This window comes from Phodopus roborovskii, unplaced genomic scaffold (genome assembly GCF_943737965.1).
Source record: "Phodopus roborovskii unplaced genomic scaffold, PHOROB, whole genome shotgun sequence".
Classification (NCBI taxonomy): domain Eukaryota; kingdom Metazoa; phylum Chordata; class Mammalia; order Rodentia; family Cricetidae; genus Phodopus; species Phodopus roborovskii.
In genome coordinates, this window is record NW_026126598.1 from 200,673 (window position 1) to 214,664 (window position 13,992).

General features: G+C 41.2%; 1 protein-coding gene across 1 annotated transcript in view; it reads left to right on the forward strand.

The window, feature by feature from the left end:
• Positions 1-1,650: 1,650 nt before the first annotated feature.
• Ccdc62 (coiled-coil domain containing 62) overlaps positions 1,651-13,992 on the forward strand; it is a 37,844-nt gene continuing 25,502 nt past the window's right edge. The window contains exons 1-5 of the mRNA XM_051205031.1: positions 1,651-1,836; positions 4,685-4,877; positions 9,374-9,540; positions 11,125-11,226; positions 12,760-12,931. Of these exons, the coding sequence (XP_051060988.1) occupies positions 1,672-1,836; positions 4,685-4,877; positions 9,374-9,540; positions 11,125-11,226; positions 12,760-12,931 (799 nt within the window). The 5' untranslated portion in view covers positions 1,651-1,671. The remainder of the gene's footprint in view (positions 1,837-4,684; positions 4,878-9,373; positions 9,541-11,124; positions 11,227-12,759; positions 12,932-13,992) is intronic.

Genomic DNA, 13,992 nt, shown 5'->3' on the forward strand with positions numbered 1-13,992 from the left:
AGTGCCTGCTTAGCATGCATAAGACCTTTACATTCAACCCATAGTGTCACAAGCAAAAGTTGTATATTGATGCCTTTAAGAATTTAGAATTCATGAAATCATGAATACAAATACATTCTTTCTTGAATGAAAGGGTGATTTTATTTATGTGCATTAATGTTTTGCCTGCATGTGTATCTGTATGAAGGTGTCGGGTACCCCAGAACAAGACAGTTCTAAGCTGTCATGTGGGTGCTGGGAATTGAACCCAGGTCCTCTGGAAGAACCACCAGTGCTCTTAACTGCTGAGCTGTCCTCCAGCCCTGAAAAGGCTTAGAAAAATCTTAGGAAAAAATGTGTATTAAAGATCTAAGGTTAAGGCCGGGCAGTGGTGGCACGCTCCTTAAATCCCAGCACTTGGGAGGCAGAAGCAGATGGATCTCTGTTAGTTCAAGGCCATCCTGCTCTACAAAGCTAGTATCAGGACACCTAGAGCAACTGTTACACAGAGAAACCCTATCTCTGAAAAAAACAAAAACGTAAGGTTAAAAGCAAAACTCTTCGCTAAATGGATTTTGCCAAGTAAGAATACTTGGCAAAGCAGATGCACAGGTTATGGCTATTTGTCGAGTGTTCTGTTATTTTTCTCGGTGCTCTTATGATCCAAGCACTCTTAACCACTGAGCCATCTCTCTAGCCCACCGTTCTTGAAAAATGCATTTTGGTTCTTATATAGCTATCAGCAGATGTTACTGCCAGAAAATGAAGGATTAAGATGACACTATAAATAAATGTTTTACTTTGACTTGAAATTTAATGTACCCCCCACAGTTCAAAGATTGACTTCAATTCTAATTGTCACAATTGGGTATTTTTAAAAATTTGTTGCATTTTTTATTTGGTGTGTATGTATGTAATAAAGCATTTGCTTCACAGTGATGAGGACAGGAATTTGATCCTCAGCACACATGTAATTTTTAATTTATTCACATTATTTTGGGTGTGTGAGTATGTGTTCATGTGCAGAGAGTTGAGAACAACTTTGAATTCTGTCCTTCCACTGTGGGGCCCCTAAGCCTATACTCAGGTGGTCAGGCCTGGGTGGAAATTACTCAGAGAGCTTGCCCTTCCCCGCCCCCCCCCCCAACACCCTTAAAAAGCAAAAATCGAGCGGGCATCTGTCACCCTAGAGCTGGGAACCAGGAGGATGGCTGGCCAGCCTGTCTGGTGAAAGGCCTTCCCGGGGAGTCACTGGGTGTTGGCTTCCCCTCTGCACAGGTGCAGGGATGCACACAGGTAAAAATAGTGAGACCGAGGACTCTGACCTTTCTACCTCTGCCTCAGGACCCAGCAATAAATAATATGGTAAATGTCGATATGAAATGTCACGGTTCTCATCACTATTGAGAGCAGATAGATGACTGATTGGTAGATCCTTGAGTCTTGAGTGACCTTTGGTCTGCTGGACTCCCGAGAGCCAGAAAGCGGGTTAGCCGGGGCCACTGAGGCCTGGAAATGACTTTGAATTCACTTTTCGCGCTCGAACCCTTGTCTGGGGCGCTGTATGTGGGAGCCTTCCAGCGTGGGAAAGCACGCACGTATTCTCAAGCCCAGAACACGGCCGCAAGTCTCGCGAGACTTGGAGCATCCACCTGCGCGTCGCCTCAGTGTGGTCGGACGGTTTGGGTGCGCATGCGTGGCCGTGAGGGCGCGGCGTCCCGGGCTGCGGGCTCGCCCGCGCCGCTGTGGCCAGGCGCCTATGGCGTTTCTGAGGTGACGCGCTGCTGGCACCGACTGACTCTGGGGGTGGGGGCGTCACCCATGAACCCTTCATCAAACTTCTTCTTCCGGCGCCAGGTGAGCGCCGCTGCCCCGGGAGGCGGTGCAGAGAGGGAACGGAGCGGCCGTTTCCTCAGCCCAACAAAAGCTAGGACCCAGCGACGAAGCGCGAGCACCAGGGCATTGCTGTTGAACGTTGACAGGGACATTGCCCTCCCTCGTTTACTTAACAGTAGCCTGGCGAGTGGACGGACTTTCTTACAGCCTCACTTTGACAGTCTTGAAAGTGAATTTGTCTAAGGTTTGCATTTATGTATCAGTCTAGGCTGACGTGAACATTTTTTGCGTGTGTGGCTGATTGCCTGTTTTCCTCCACTGAGCCCCATGACCCTTGCCTGTCATTTCTATAGACCGGAATTCAAGGATTGTGACTTGGAATTCCAAGTTCTTTTGTGTGTGTATTTAGTTACTAGCCAGCAACTGTAAGCCATTATTATAAGTCTTTTTCAAAATGTAATCATATACACGAGTCTCGGATGAACTTGTACTGCCCTTCCCACCCTGTGTAGTCCATGCTGGAGTCACTGTCACCGTGAGTTCCAGGATAGGCTCCAAAACTACACAGAGAAACCCTGTCTTGAAAAACCAAAATAATAATAATAATAATAATAATAATAATAATAATAATAATAATGATAAAGCCACAGGCCTGGAATCCCAGCTACTTTGGAAGGGGAGGACAATTCCATTAGACTATATCTCAAAAGCTATCTTTTTTAAAGCTGTGGAAACTGGAGATATGATTCAGCAGTTGGTTAGGAGCATTGGTTGCTCTTCCAAAAGACATAGGTTTAATTCTCAGCGCCTATATGGCAGCTCATTTCCTACAGATCTGATAGCCACTTCTGACCTCCACAGGCACCAAGCATGAAAGTGATACACAGACATGCATGCAGCAAAAACATTCATACACCAAATTAATGATAAAATACTGTAGATATTGCTCAGTGATAGAGCACTTACCTAAGCATGTGCAAGTTGCTTAGAAAGAGTATAGTTGTTACCATTGTGCAGGTATAGAAACTAGGGCTGAGAGATGCTAAGTAACTTAAGATTTTATAACCGCTAAGTGCCCAACTCTGGATTCAGGTTGATAGGTCCTGCCACATACTGGACTTTAAAACAGTTATTTCCTGATGATGATAGCACATGCCTTTAATCTCAGCACTCAAGAGGCTTAAATTTAATAGAATAAGTTCCAGGATGGTGAAGGCTATACAGAAAAACCCTGTCTCCAAAAACAAACAAACAAACATTTAAAAAGGTTATTTATGTATTTTGTAAAATAGTATATTGTAAAAGGAGTTATTGAAATAACATTGTTAGGAATGGGAAAAGCATAATGGTTGACAAGCTGGGGATGTAGCTCAGTATTTTTAAAAATCAGTACTATTAAGACAGAAAATTATATAGCTATAGCAAAATCTTGGTGACAGGAACCTCAGTTCTAGAAACATGAGACTTTATTGTACTTTTGTCTTTGGTATACATGTGTAAATTTTCTCTTCTAAACTTACTTTTTAAAATTTTTTTCCAGACAGAGTTTCTCTGTCTTAGAACTAGCTCTGTGGAGTGGGATGGCCTCAAAGTCAGATCTGCCTGCCTCTGCCTCCTAAGTGCTGAGATTAAAGGCGTGCACCACCACAACTAGCCTATTTTTTAAATTATGTGTGTGCATATGGTACGCCACGTGCAAGCCTGGTACCCGAGGAGGCCACAAGAGGGCATCAGGTCTCCAGAACTGGAGGTACAGACAGTTTTCAGTGTCTTTGAGTACTAAGAAATCAAACCTGTGTCTTCTGGATCCTTTCTGTGTTTAAAAAAAAAAAAAAAAAAAAATTTGAGTTTGGATAAGCAACAATATTAAATTGCCCATGATAGATTGAGTATATTTCAATAATGTGTCTGTTAATATTAGGTTTTAGTTATTTTCATTTATTTATTTATTTATTTATTTATTTTTGTTGTTTTTGTTGTTGCCACAGGGTCTCACTATGTAGTCTTGGCTAGCCTGGAACTTGATGTATAGACTAGGTTGGCCTTGAACTTACAGAGTTCCTCCTACCTTAGGAGTGCTGGGACTGAAGACTTGTACCACCACATCCAGCTTATTTTCTCCACCCAATTCCCCCACAGGGTTTCTCTATGTAGCCCTGGCTGTCCTTGAACTCGTTATGTAGACTAGGCTGGCCTCCTGAGTGCTAGTATTAAAAGTGTGTGTCACCATAGCCTGGCTATTTCTTACGGATTAAAATTCCCATTTTTGATAAGAATTGCTTATAATGTTATTAAAAACTATTACTTCATGTTTACCTTTCCTTGATTACTCCAAACTTTCTAGGCCAAGGTTTGGGAATGTAACTCGGTAGATCACCTGCTCATTTAGTGCTCTGGGTTTGAGTTCCAGCACCACATAGACAGAAAGGTGGCAGCAGGTCTCTCTCTTTCTCTCTCTCTCTCTCTCTCTCTTTGTGTGTGTGCGAGCGTGCGCGTGCACCCACGCGCACCTGTCCTTGTATGTCTGAAGGTGTGTAAGTGCTAGAGGGCACAGAAGGGCAGAGTAGGGAATAGTAATGTTGACTAGAACAGGAAGATTGATAGCAAAGTGGGAGAAAGCAGAAGTGGAGTGTATTGTGGTTAGCCAGAGGGTTGGAAATGTTCCTACTCTCTAAGAACTGTGTGGTCTGCTGGAAGATAGTAGAGGCAGACTGTGTGGTATAACTTGCTGTATTGCTCTTGAAAGAGGATAGAACTCAATTTCACAATTCAGAGTTGGCACCGAAAGAGTATAATTATTTGGAATATATAGTGTGGGTGATGTGTGGCCTTGGGTTTATCTTGATTCAAAACTACCCTCCACGTTTAGAACATCGGGTCAGAAGTTGAGAATTCTACTATTGAGAAGCAGCGGAAGGAGCTGCAGTTGCTCATCGGAGAACTGAAAGATCGCGATAAAGAGCTCAATGATATGGTTGCAGTGCATCAGAGACAACTTCTTTCATGGGAAGAGGATCGGCAGAAAGTATTGACTTTGGAGGAACGTTGCAGCAAATTAGAAGGTCAGAAACACATGCAGCTCCATCTGTTGTGTACACCGGTGTGCTGACACATTGAGATAAAGAATTCAGCTCCTGGGGGCTGGAGAGATGACGGTTAAGGGCACTGGCTGCTCTTCTAGAGGTTCCGAGTTCAGTTCCCACATGTTGGCTCACAACCATCCAAAATGCCATCTGGTGCCCTCTCCTGGCCTGCAGGCGGACCACTGTATACATAATAAGTAAATAAGTCTTAAACAAACAAGGCTGGAGAGATGGCTCAGCTGTTAAAGGCTAAGCTCACAACCAAACATTCAGCTCCTGATGTCCTGGGGTTCAGTCCTGTTGAAGATGGGCAGACTTTATAAACAGCCATATAGGAAAAGTGCTGGCCAGAGCTACAGTTAACATGTTAACATAGAGTGAAGGCTCAGTGATAGGGAATGCTCAAAGACCCAGGCCACCACAATCATTTTATTTTTTTTTTTAAACATAAAGAGGGTGTGGCAAGATGGCTCAGCAGGAAAAGGTGCTTGCTACTAAGCCTGAAGACCTGAGTTCAGTCCCTAGTACCTAAACAGTGTGGAGAGAAAGTTGACTTCCACAAACTATCCTGTGATTTTTTTACAGCACACAAGCTTTGGCACACTAATGTTCTCATAAATATACTGTTAATAATTGTCTTTTTAAAATGTTATGTGTATGAGTGTACATATGCCTACATTGCATGCATGCAGTGCCTGAGGAGGTCAGAAAAGGGCGATGGATCCCCTGGGGTTGGATTGACAGGTGCCTATGAACCATTATGTCGGTGCTGGGAGTTAAGCCCGGATCCTCTAGAAGAACAGCAAGTACTCTTAACTACTGACCCACTTCTCCATCCCTGATAATTTCAAAAAACCCGAAATAGTGCTTGGAATATAGTGTTAAACTCACCAAACAAAAATAACAAGAATAAAGACCATTACTCGAATTCTTTGGTCAAATATGCCAGCTTTATTTTCTGTCAGACATGGCTATCTCCCTAAAGTGGGGTTTGAGTAAATAGCATTGAACATAGGAGACAGTGGGGTTTATATATCCCTCCCAAAAAATACCTGTAAGACAGGGGGTTTTCAAGGGTTTGGGGATTTCCAGAAGAATTTGGGTTACATAGGAACTTGGCTAAAATTTCAACATTATATTTGGCAGGACATCTTATCAGGGTGGAGATTAGGTATAGGATATGGAACAGGTCAAATTCTAGAAAGTAGATCAAGACCTGGTCATATCCAAGTTTTGTAGAAAATAGGCTTTTAATCTTAAGATAGAGTCAGGCTGGTCTATCAGTAGCTCAGTTGGTAGAATGCTTGCTTAGTATGAATGAAGCATTGGGCTCTATCTCTAACACCATGTAAACCCAACATGGTTGTGGAGGTCAGATGACCAAAAGTTTAAGGTCATCCTTGGTTACAGTAAATTTGAAGGCAGCCTAGGGTTCATGAAACCTTGTCTCAAAAATTCAAAAAAATAAAAAGCAAAATACAAATATAAAAGATTGCTAATTGAAACTAATATAAATAGGGCCTGAAAGTGGGTAAAGGCATTTCCTGCCAGACCTGGGAACCTTAGTTGAGTCCCAAGAACCTCATGGTGGAAGGAAAGAACCAGCCCTCACAAGTTGACCTCTGACCTCCACATGCACAGTGACATACATCTGTTGTGTACATCTGTGTGCTGACACATTGAGATAAAAAATTATCTCCTGGGGGGCTGGAAAGATGGCTCAGTGCTTAAGAGCACTGGCTTCTCTTCCAGAGGACCCCGGTTCAGTTCCCAGCACCCACATGGCAGCTCATAACTGTCTGTAATTCCAGTTCCAGGGGATCTGACACCTTCACACCAATGGACATAAAATAAAAGGTAAATAATTTCTAAACATTTAAGTAGTATATAAACATCCAGGTGTGGTGTACACACCTTTAATCCCAGCACTAGAGAGGTAGAAGCAGGCAGATCTGTATGAGTTTGAGGCCAGGCAGCCAGGGCTACAAAGAGACCCAGTCTCAAAAAAAAAAAAAAAAAAATAGGTGTAAAGATTTTCTTAAATAACACAGATCATTTATAGCCACCAGTACCCAGTTTTTGAAGTAAGCAAGATCTGGGTTTCAGTATGCAGATTAATGGATGTGCGTAGCATCCAGAGGGCTCTGTTAATCATTAGTACCACCTACAAAAGAGCAAGACTTAGTAAGTTCTCATGGAAAGAGGAAGATTTAATGACCAGTAAATTCATCAGTATGTTCTTATTCTCATTAGTAATTAGGGAAGGGAAACACAAACCATAATGACAGACCATTTTTTATGTTTGTTAGATTGGCAAAAGCTATCAGGTGTTGGTAAACCAAGTTGGAATTAACTCTACAGCTGTGCCATTCTGCCTCTTGGTATCTGACCTTGGAAGCCCTGGAGGCTCAGGCCTTGTCTGCCCATGAATGGGCAGGTAGAGAGCCACAGAAATGCTAATGTACTGCTGTCGGGAGTAAGTTGCCACAGTTACTTTGGGAAATCATTTCACAGTGACCAGTAAAGTTAAAGACATACATACCCTATAAGAAAACATCTAAAGCCTAGAAGATGTTCTATCTGTGGTCCAAGCCATTTCTCCTCCAGGAAGTTTTACTTTAGTTGCCTAAAGAATGTACTCAATGCAGATAGATTGTGGGCTGAGGAAAGTCTTTGAAGACCTGGGTTCCATCCCTAGCAATACTCTCAGCCCAGCCCACCACACCCCCAAAATAGTAGATTCTGATATAATAGATTTGGGATTAAGAGTCTACATTCTTTGATTTTTATTTTATTGTGTTTTTTAATTACAAAAAAAAACCTTTTCAAAATTTTAATGTATATGGGGGTTTTTGCCTTCATGTTTGTGTACCACATGCATATAGTGTGTTCAGAGGCCAGAAGAGGGTGTTGGATCCCCTGGGACTGGAGTAAGATTGTAAACTGCCATGTTAAGATGGGGATTTAATCTAGGTCCTCTGGAAGAGCAGCCATTCTGTTAACCACTGAACCATCATCTCTCTAATCTCTTCTTGTTTTTGTTTTTTGTTTGTTTGTTTTGTCAAGACAAGATTTTTCTGTGTAACATCCTTGGCTGCCCTGGAACTCGATTTGTAGAGCAGGATGGCCTTGAATTCACAGAGATCTGCCTACCTCTTCCTCCTAGGTGCTGGAATTAAAGGCATTCTCCACCACCACCCAACAATCTCTTACTTATTTTTTAAATATATTCATTTCTTATTTTTATTTCATGTGTATGGGTGCTTTGCCTGTATGGATGGATGGATGTATATCACATATGTGCCTGATGCCTTCCAATGCCAGGAAAAACTGTTGGACCACCTGGAACTGTAAATATAGGTAGTTGTGAGCTGCCATGTGGATACTGGGAATCAAATCCAAGTCTGTAAGAGCAACAGTAAGCCATCTCTCCAGCCTTTATTTGTTCTTTGTTATGTGGGATGTGTGTGTAGGCGTGGGTGCTGATGCCTGAGAGGGTGCTGGTAAGAGTCTGATCCTCTAAAGTGGAGTTACAGGCAGTTGTAAGCTACACAGAGTGGGTACCAGGAACCAAAACTTGAGTTCTCAGCAAGAGCTGAGTCATGTCTTCAGCACTTTGTTTTTTCTTTTCTTTTTCTTTTCTTTTCTTTTTTTTTTAATTTTGGAAGGATATTCTGTAGTTCAGGCTGGTTTTGAACTTCCTTTGTAGCAAAGAATGATCTTGAGCTCCTAATCTTACTGTCTTCCTGCCTGGTGTTGGGCTGCTGGAATTACAGATGCCATGCCTGGGTTAGGGGTCTGCATTTCTAGCAATTTCCCCAATGATGCTAGTGCTTCAGGGTCAAGGACCACAGTTTGAATAGCAAAGCAGATATGCCTCAAGATATGTAAATGGACATTCTGAGCAGCACTGTTTAACAGCTGCAAAGTGGGCACAACCTAGATAATCACTAAGAGTAGAGTAGAGAAATCCATGTTAGTGTTATAATTTCATAGACTCTCACGTAGCAGTCTAAGTAATAAACACAAGTTACAACATGGTGGCTTTCTGGATATTTGTCTCAGGCCAAACAAGTGAAGAGACAGACTCCTGAATATAATTCCATCTGAGTGTGACCCAGACTGTGCTTTGGGGTAGATGCAGAGATGGGAGAACAGTAACAGTAAAAACCAAGGGTGTAGGGCAGATAGGTGCCCGGTATACCATCCTCAGCATGAGGAGTGGATGGGTAGCAAGGAAGGACTATTCTAAGATCAGGGCAGTGGCTTGGAAAATGGAAATTAAGAGAAATTATGTTTAGGAAGGTGACTTCTGGGTTGGCCCCAGTGTTTGTTTCTAGAATACATGTTAGGTACTGTGCATTTCACAAAAAGATGTTTTTAAAACATTTAACACACCTTTGCTTTGTAATCTGACTTTGAAAATGAGGCCTGTCACATCTCAATACAGACACAGTGATTTAAATCTCCTTCAGGTGAACTGCATAAAAGAACTGACATAATCAAGTCTCTCATGAAGAAGGTCAAAGTCCTTGAATCCAATCAAGTAGAATGTCAGACAGCCCTTCAGAAGACTCAGCAGCAGCTCCAGGAAATGGCTCAAAAGGCCACACATTCTGCTCTCCTCTCAGAAGACCTTGAGGTTAGTTTTTATTTTTGATGAACTTCATAAGTCCAAATTCTGGGTTTTGGTTACAGAAAAATTAACCTTCATTGTCACCATTAAAAATGGATGTATGTATATGGAAATGTGTAGTGTTGTGTTGTGTCTGTCTTAACTTTGTGTTCTCTGTGCTTTCTGGCTAGCTGCACAGCAATATTTGTCCTGGAGGTGAAGGGTTTTGCTGTTTGGTGTAGAAGCATTGCCCATTTTACCAACAATGGGTTATCTCAGAAAAACCTTTCTCAAGTCTGAAATAAGTACCTTCAAGTTTTGGTAGCTTCAAAGTTGGCTTTCTAATTTCTGAATCCCTTCCCTTCCTTCTCTTCCCATCCCCTCCCCTCCCTTTTCCTCTCTCTCCTCCTTTTCCTTCTTCTTTTGCTGCAATGGAGATTAAACCCAGGGCCTTGAAGACTTGAGTGCTTTACATTCCCAGTGGAACAGGTTTCCTTTAGTCTCCTCTAGCTAATGTTGAACTGCAGTCCTCCAATCTCAGTCTCTCAAGTACTGAGATTAACCTAAAGTCTATCTGATACAATAAATACACCCATACCAAAGCTAGTAGCATGGGATAAAATTGGTAAGATTGAGTTTTCTGTATTTTATTATTTTTATTTATTTATTATTGTTTGCTTGTTTTAGGTAGTCTCACAGTGTAGCCCAGGCTGATCTCAAACTTGTAATCCTGACTCAGCCTCCTGAAAACTATAATTACAGTTTGTGTGCCGCTATGCTCAGCTAAGCTATATATTGTAGAACAGTCTCAGGGTCACAGCAAAATTGAATGGTGAGCACAAAGTTCCCATGTCTTCTATATCCACACACACAGCCTCCCCGACTTCTGATACCTTGCATCACAGTGGTCTGTTGGTTGTAACTCAGGAATTCAGGTGGATACATCATTATCACCCCAAGTCCATTTTAGGTAGTGGCTCACTTTTTATGTTTTTCTTTCTGTAGGAGTTTTGCAGGTGTATATTGGCAAATTGAGCTAAACACAGTGTAAAGTACTTTTAGCCTGGATATTTAAAAAAAAAAAAGTAATGCAGAATTCACTAAGGCACTTCCTTTATGCAAATTCAGTCCTCATTCATTCATTATCTTCTTTTTCCCAACCTGAGATGATGGATGAAAAACAGGAAAAGGACATGAGTCATGAAATAAAACAGAATCTATATTTTTTCCTAGTTTCAATTGTCATGGTTTTTTTTTTCCTTTTTTCTTTTCTTTTCTTTTTTTTTTTTTTTTTTTTTTTTTTTTTTTTTTTGTGCTGACTAGTGAATAAAAAGGTATTTGATAGTGAAAGTCAAAAAATCATAAGTAAAACTCCCTGGCTTCAGAAGAGCCACTCTGTGTTCATGGAAAGGCATAGAATTTGGGGCTGGGATTCTTTACTAGAGTTAATAGAATAGGTGTTTATACTTCTTTTGATGGTTGCTTACTTAGCCCACTTTGTTCCTTAAAGATGTTAAATTTAAAAAAGTAGAGAAATGAGTGTTGATTGTAGTTAGTAACATAGTTGAAAGCACTTGCAGACTCAATATTTTCTGTGTTGTTTCCTTGTAGGCTAGAAATGAAAATCTCAGCAGCACATTAGTGGAACTTTCTGCTCAGGTAGGACAATTACAAGCTAGAGAGCAGGCTCTCACTACCATGATAAAGCTAAAGGTAATTGAAATGCCATACCTCCACTTCCAGAGTACTCTGTAGCTTGCAGACCTCACCCACACACTCCATCTCTCTCCAAGTCCTGAGCAGCCCAGAAACAGAGCTGCAAACATTGCTAATTTCATCTTCTCCCTTCAAAAACGAAAGAGAGGTTTACATGGTGCTCCTAAAGCTTCTGCACTTAATCTCAGAAAATCTGTTCCCTTCCCAGGTATCTGCTGTAGGTCTCCTGAAGATACTGACCATTAGATGCATGTTAGTCTTTTATTAAAACAAGAGAAAAACTGGCAGCTATCAAACACTGGGAAGCATGGGCTCCCCAAAGAGAGTGAGGGCTCTCCTACCTCATGCATGCATCTTTGGCAGTTGCTAATCAGGGAGATAATGTTGGTGTAGTGGAACATTTGTATGTAGTCATCTATAATTTTTCCCAATATTAACATTGGTATATGATCATGAGCAAACTTTCTGGAAATTAAAGAGAAAATATTAAAATTTGTAGAATTAACTTTAGTTAAGATAGTGACCAGGATGATGTTCATCACAGCACTAGCAGATCTTGTGAGATAGTGAAGAAGTTTCTAACAGTTTCCCCCATGTTAGGACAGTATGTTCATAAAGAAGCATCACACCCACCACCAAAGTCCTAATTGAGCAAAGTGTCTTTGCTAGAAGCACATGCTTACCTGGACAGACTTAGGGACACTTGCTGGAATGTCATGATTAACAGGTATACCTTCCTGAGCACACCCACTTCTCCAGCAGCACCACACATACATTCTGATAAAAACCTCACATGCTAGGCAAGTGCTCTACCACTAAGCTACCTTGGCCACTTATTGCTGTACATTAATTATGATTGGAATTGCTTTTTAGCAAGATAATTCTTTTTTTTAAAAAAAAAATTCAGCTTAAACCACAAAAGCTTCTAATGCAGCATTATGGTTGGATGAGATCTTAAGAGTCTGTCCTTTTAATAAGTTGAATGTAGGTAGGAAATGTTGGCCCCACAGTTCTTACCTGTGATCCAGACAATAACATCCCTATCGAAGAGCAGTCAACTCACTTGCTGAACAATCTAGCCTGGCCACCAAATTGTCTGATTCTTGCTGGGTGTGGTAGCACATGCCTTTAATTCCAGTACTCAGAAGCAGAGGCAGATCTCTGTGAATTTGAGGCCAGCCTGGTCTACAGATTTTATTACAGGATAGTCAGGGCTATATAAAGAGACCCTATCTGGAAAAAAAATCTGATTTCAACTTTTCAAGAGAAAGTAAGATGTCATGACAGCATATGGTTTCTTAAGCCAGCTAAGTAAATAGAAATAGCTGCTTTGGTGCCAGGCTCAGATAAGAATTTTTGTGTCTGCTGATTCCTTTGTCCCTTGGTGCTACCACAGAGTTACAGCAACTGAGTTAACCTGAAAAGCATTTAGAAAGGAACTCACTGCACAGTACAGTCTAAGTAAGAATAACCTTACTGACTATTTAGAATTTAAAAATCTAGACTAACAGTTTTCTCCTTGGTTTTTAGGACAAAGATATTATTGAGGCAGTCAATCACATTTCAGACTGTTCAGGTAAATTTAAATTGTTAGAGCATGCTTTACGTGATGCTAAGATGGCGGAGACTTGCATTGTGAAAGAAAAGCAAGATTATAAGCAGAAATTGAAGGCACTTAGGATTGAAATCAATAAACTGAAAGGTAAGGAAATAATTTAAGAGAGTAGTAGTACATTGTCTTGGGAATTTATTTCTTTATCTGAGTTCCCTTACTCTTATACTTGAGAGTATGTTCATTCCTGGATATGGATCCTAACATGCAATGTCTTGTTTCATTTACATAGAGTTATGCCACAAGTTTTGTGATACAAGATAACAAAATTGTGGTTAAACTGTATCTCTTTTCCCTAGTGCTGAGTACTGAACCCAGGACCTCATGCTTGCTAAATCCCCAATCTTGAACCATATTCTTAAAGGAATCCCACTTCAATTCATTTGGCTGTATCAGTTAGCTGTTGTTGATACATGCTGTGTAACAGACAATGCAGCATAAGTGTAGCAGTTGTTAAACTCTACAGCTGAAGCTGAGCCAAATGAATTGGTTGTGTTAACCTAGACCTAGCCAGGCTTTATACAGACTAGTTCTGCCTCAAGTGTCTCTTCTCCTCACCCATGGGCTAGCCAGACCATCTCTTCACACAGTGAGGACAGAAACTTGAAAAAAAAAAAAAAAAAGAAGAAGAATAAGAATAAGAAAGAGATATTTGAAGATGTGAAGATGTTTAAAGTTTAGGGCTGGACCTGCCACAATGTCACTGCCTCATAAGCAAGTCATGTGGCTGAACCCAAAGTCAATCGGTGGGGAACTGCTCAGCTCTTTGTGGAAGAAATATGTCAAATTATATGAGAGATCAACACCAGTGTAGTCTCACCATGGCTTTTGGGATTTTGTAAATGCCTTTGGGTGGTTTTCTAGTTTTGTTTTAGGTACTTCTGTGAATCTGATTCTTGGTGTTTCTAGTGAAAGACAGTCCAAATGCCTTGGCTGTGATAGTGTCAATTTACATTAATCTGTGAGGACCTAAAGGTGGGCCCACTCCTCTTTGGTCTTCTCCCCCAGGGCAGGTTGACCAGTGAGGGGGTGCTGAGTTGACTGTGGGCCTGAGGAGCTGTTGTTTTAGCCTCACGTCTGCATCATTTTAGAAATGGTGACTGGGTCAGATTAGAGGTTTGACTACTTAATAAGCGCCTAGGGAGCTATTA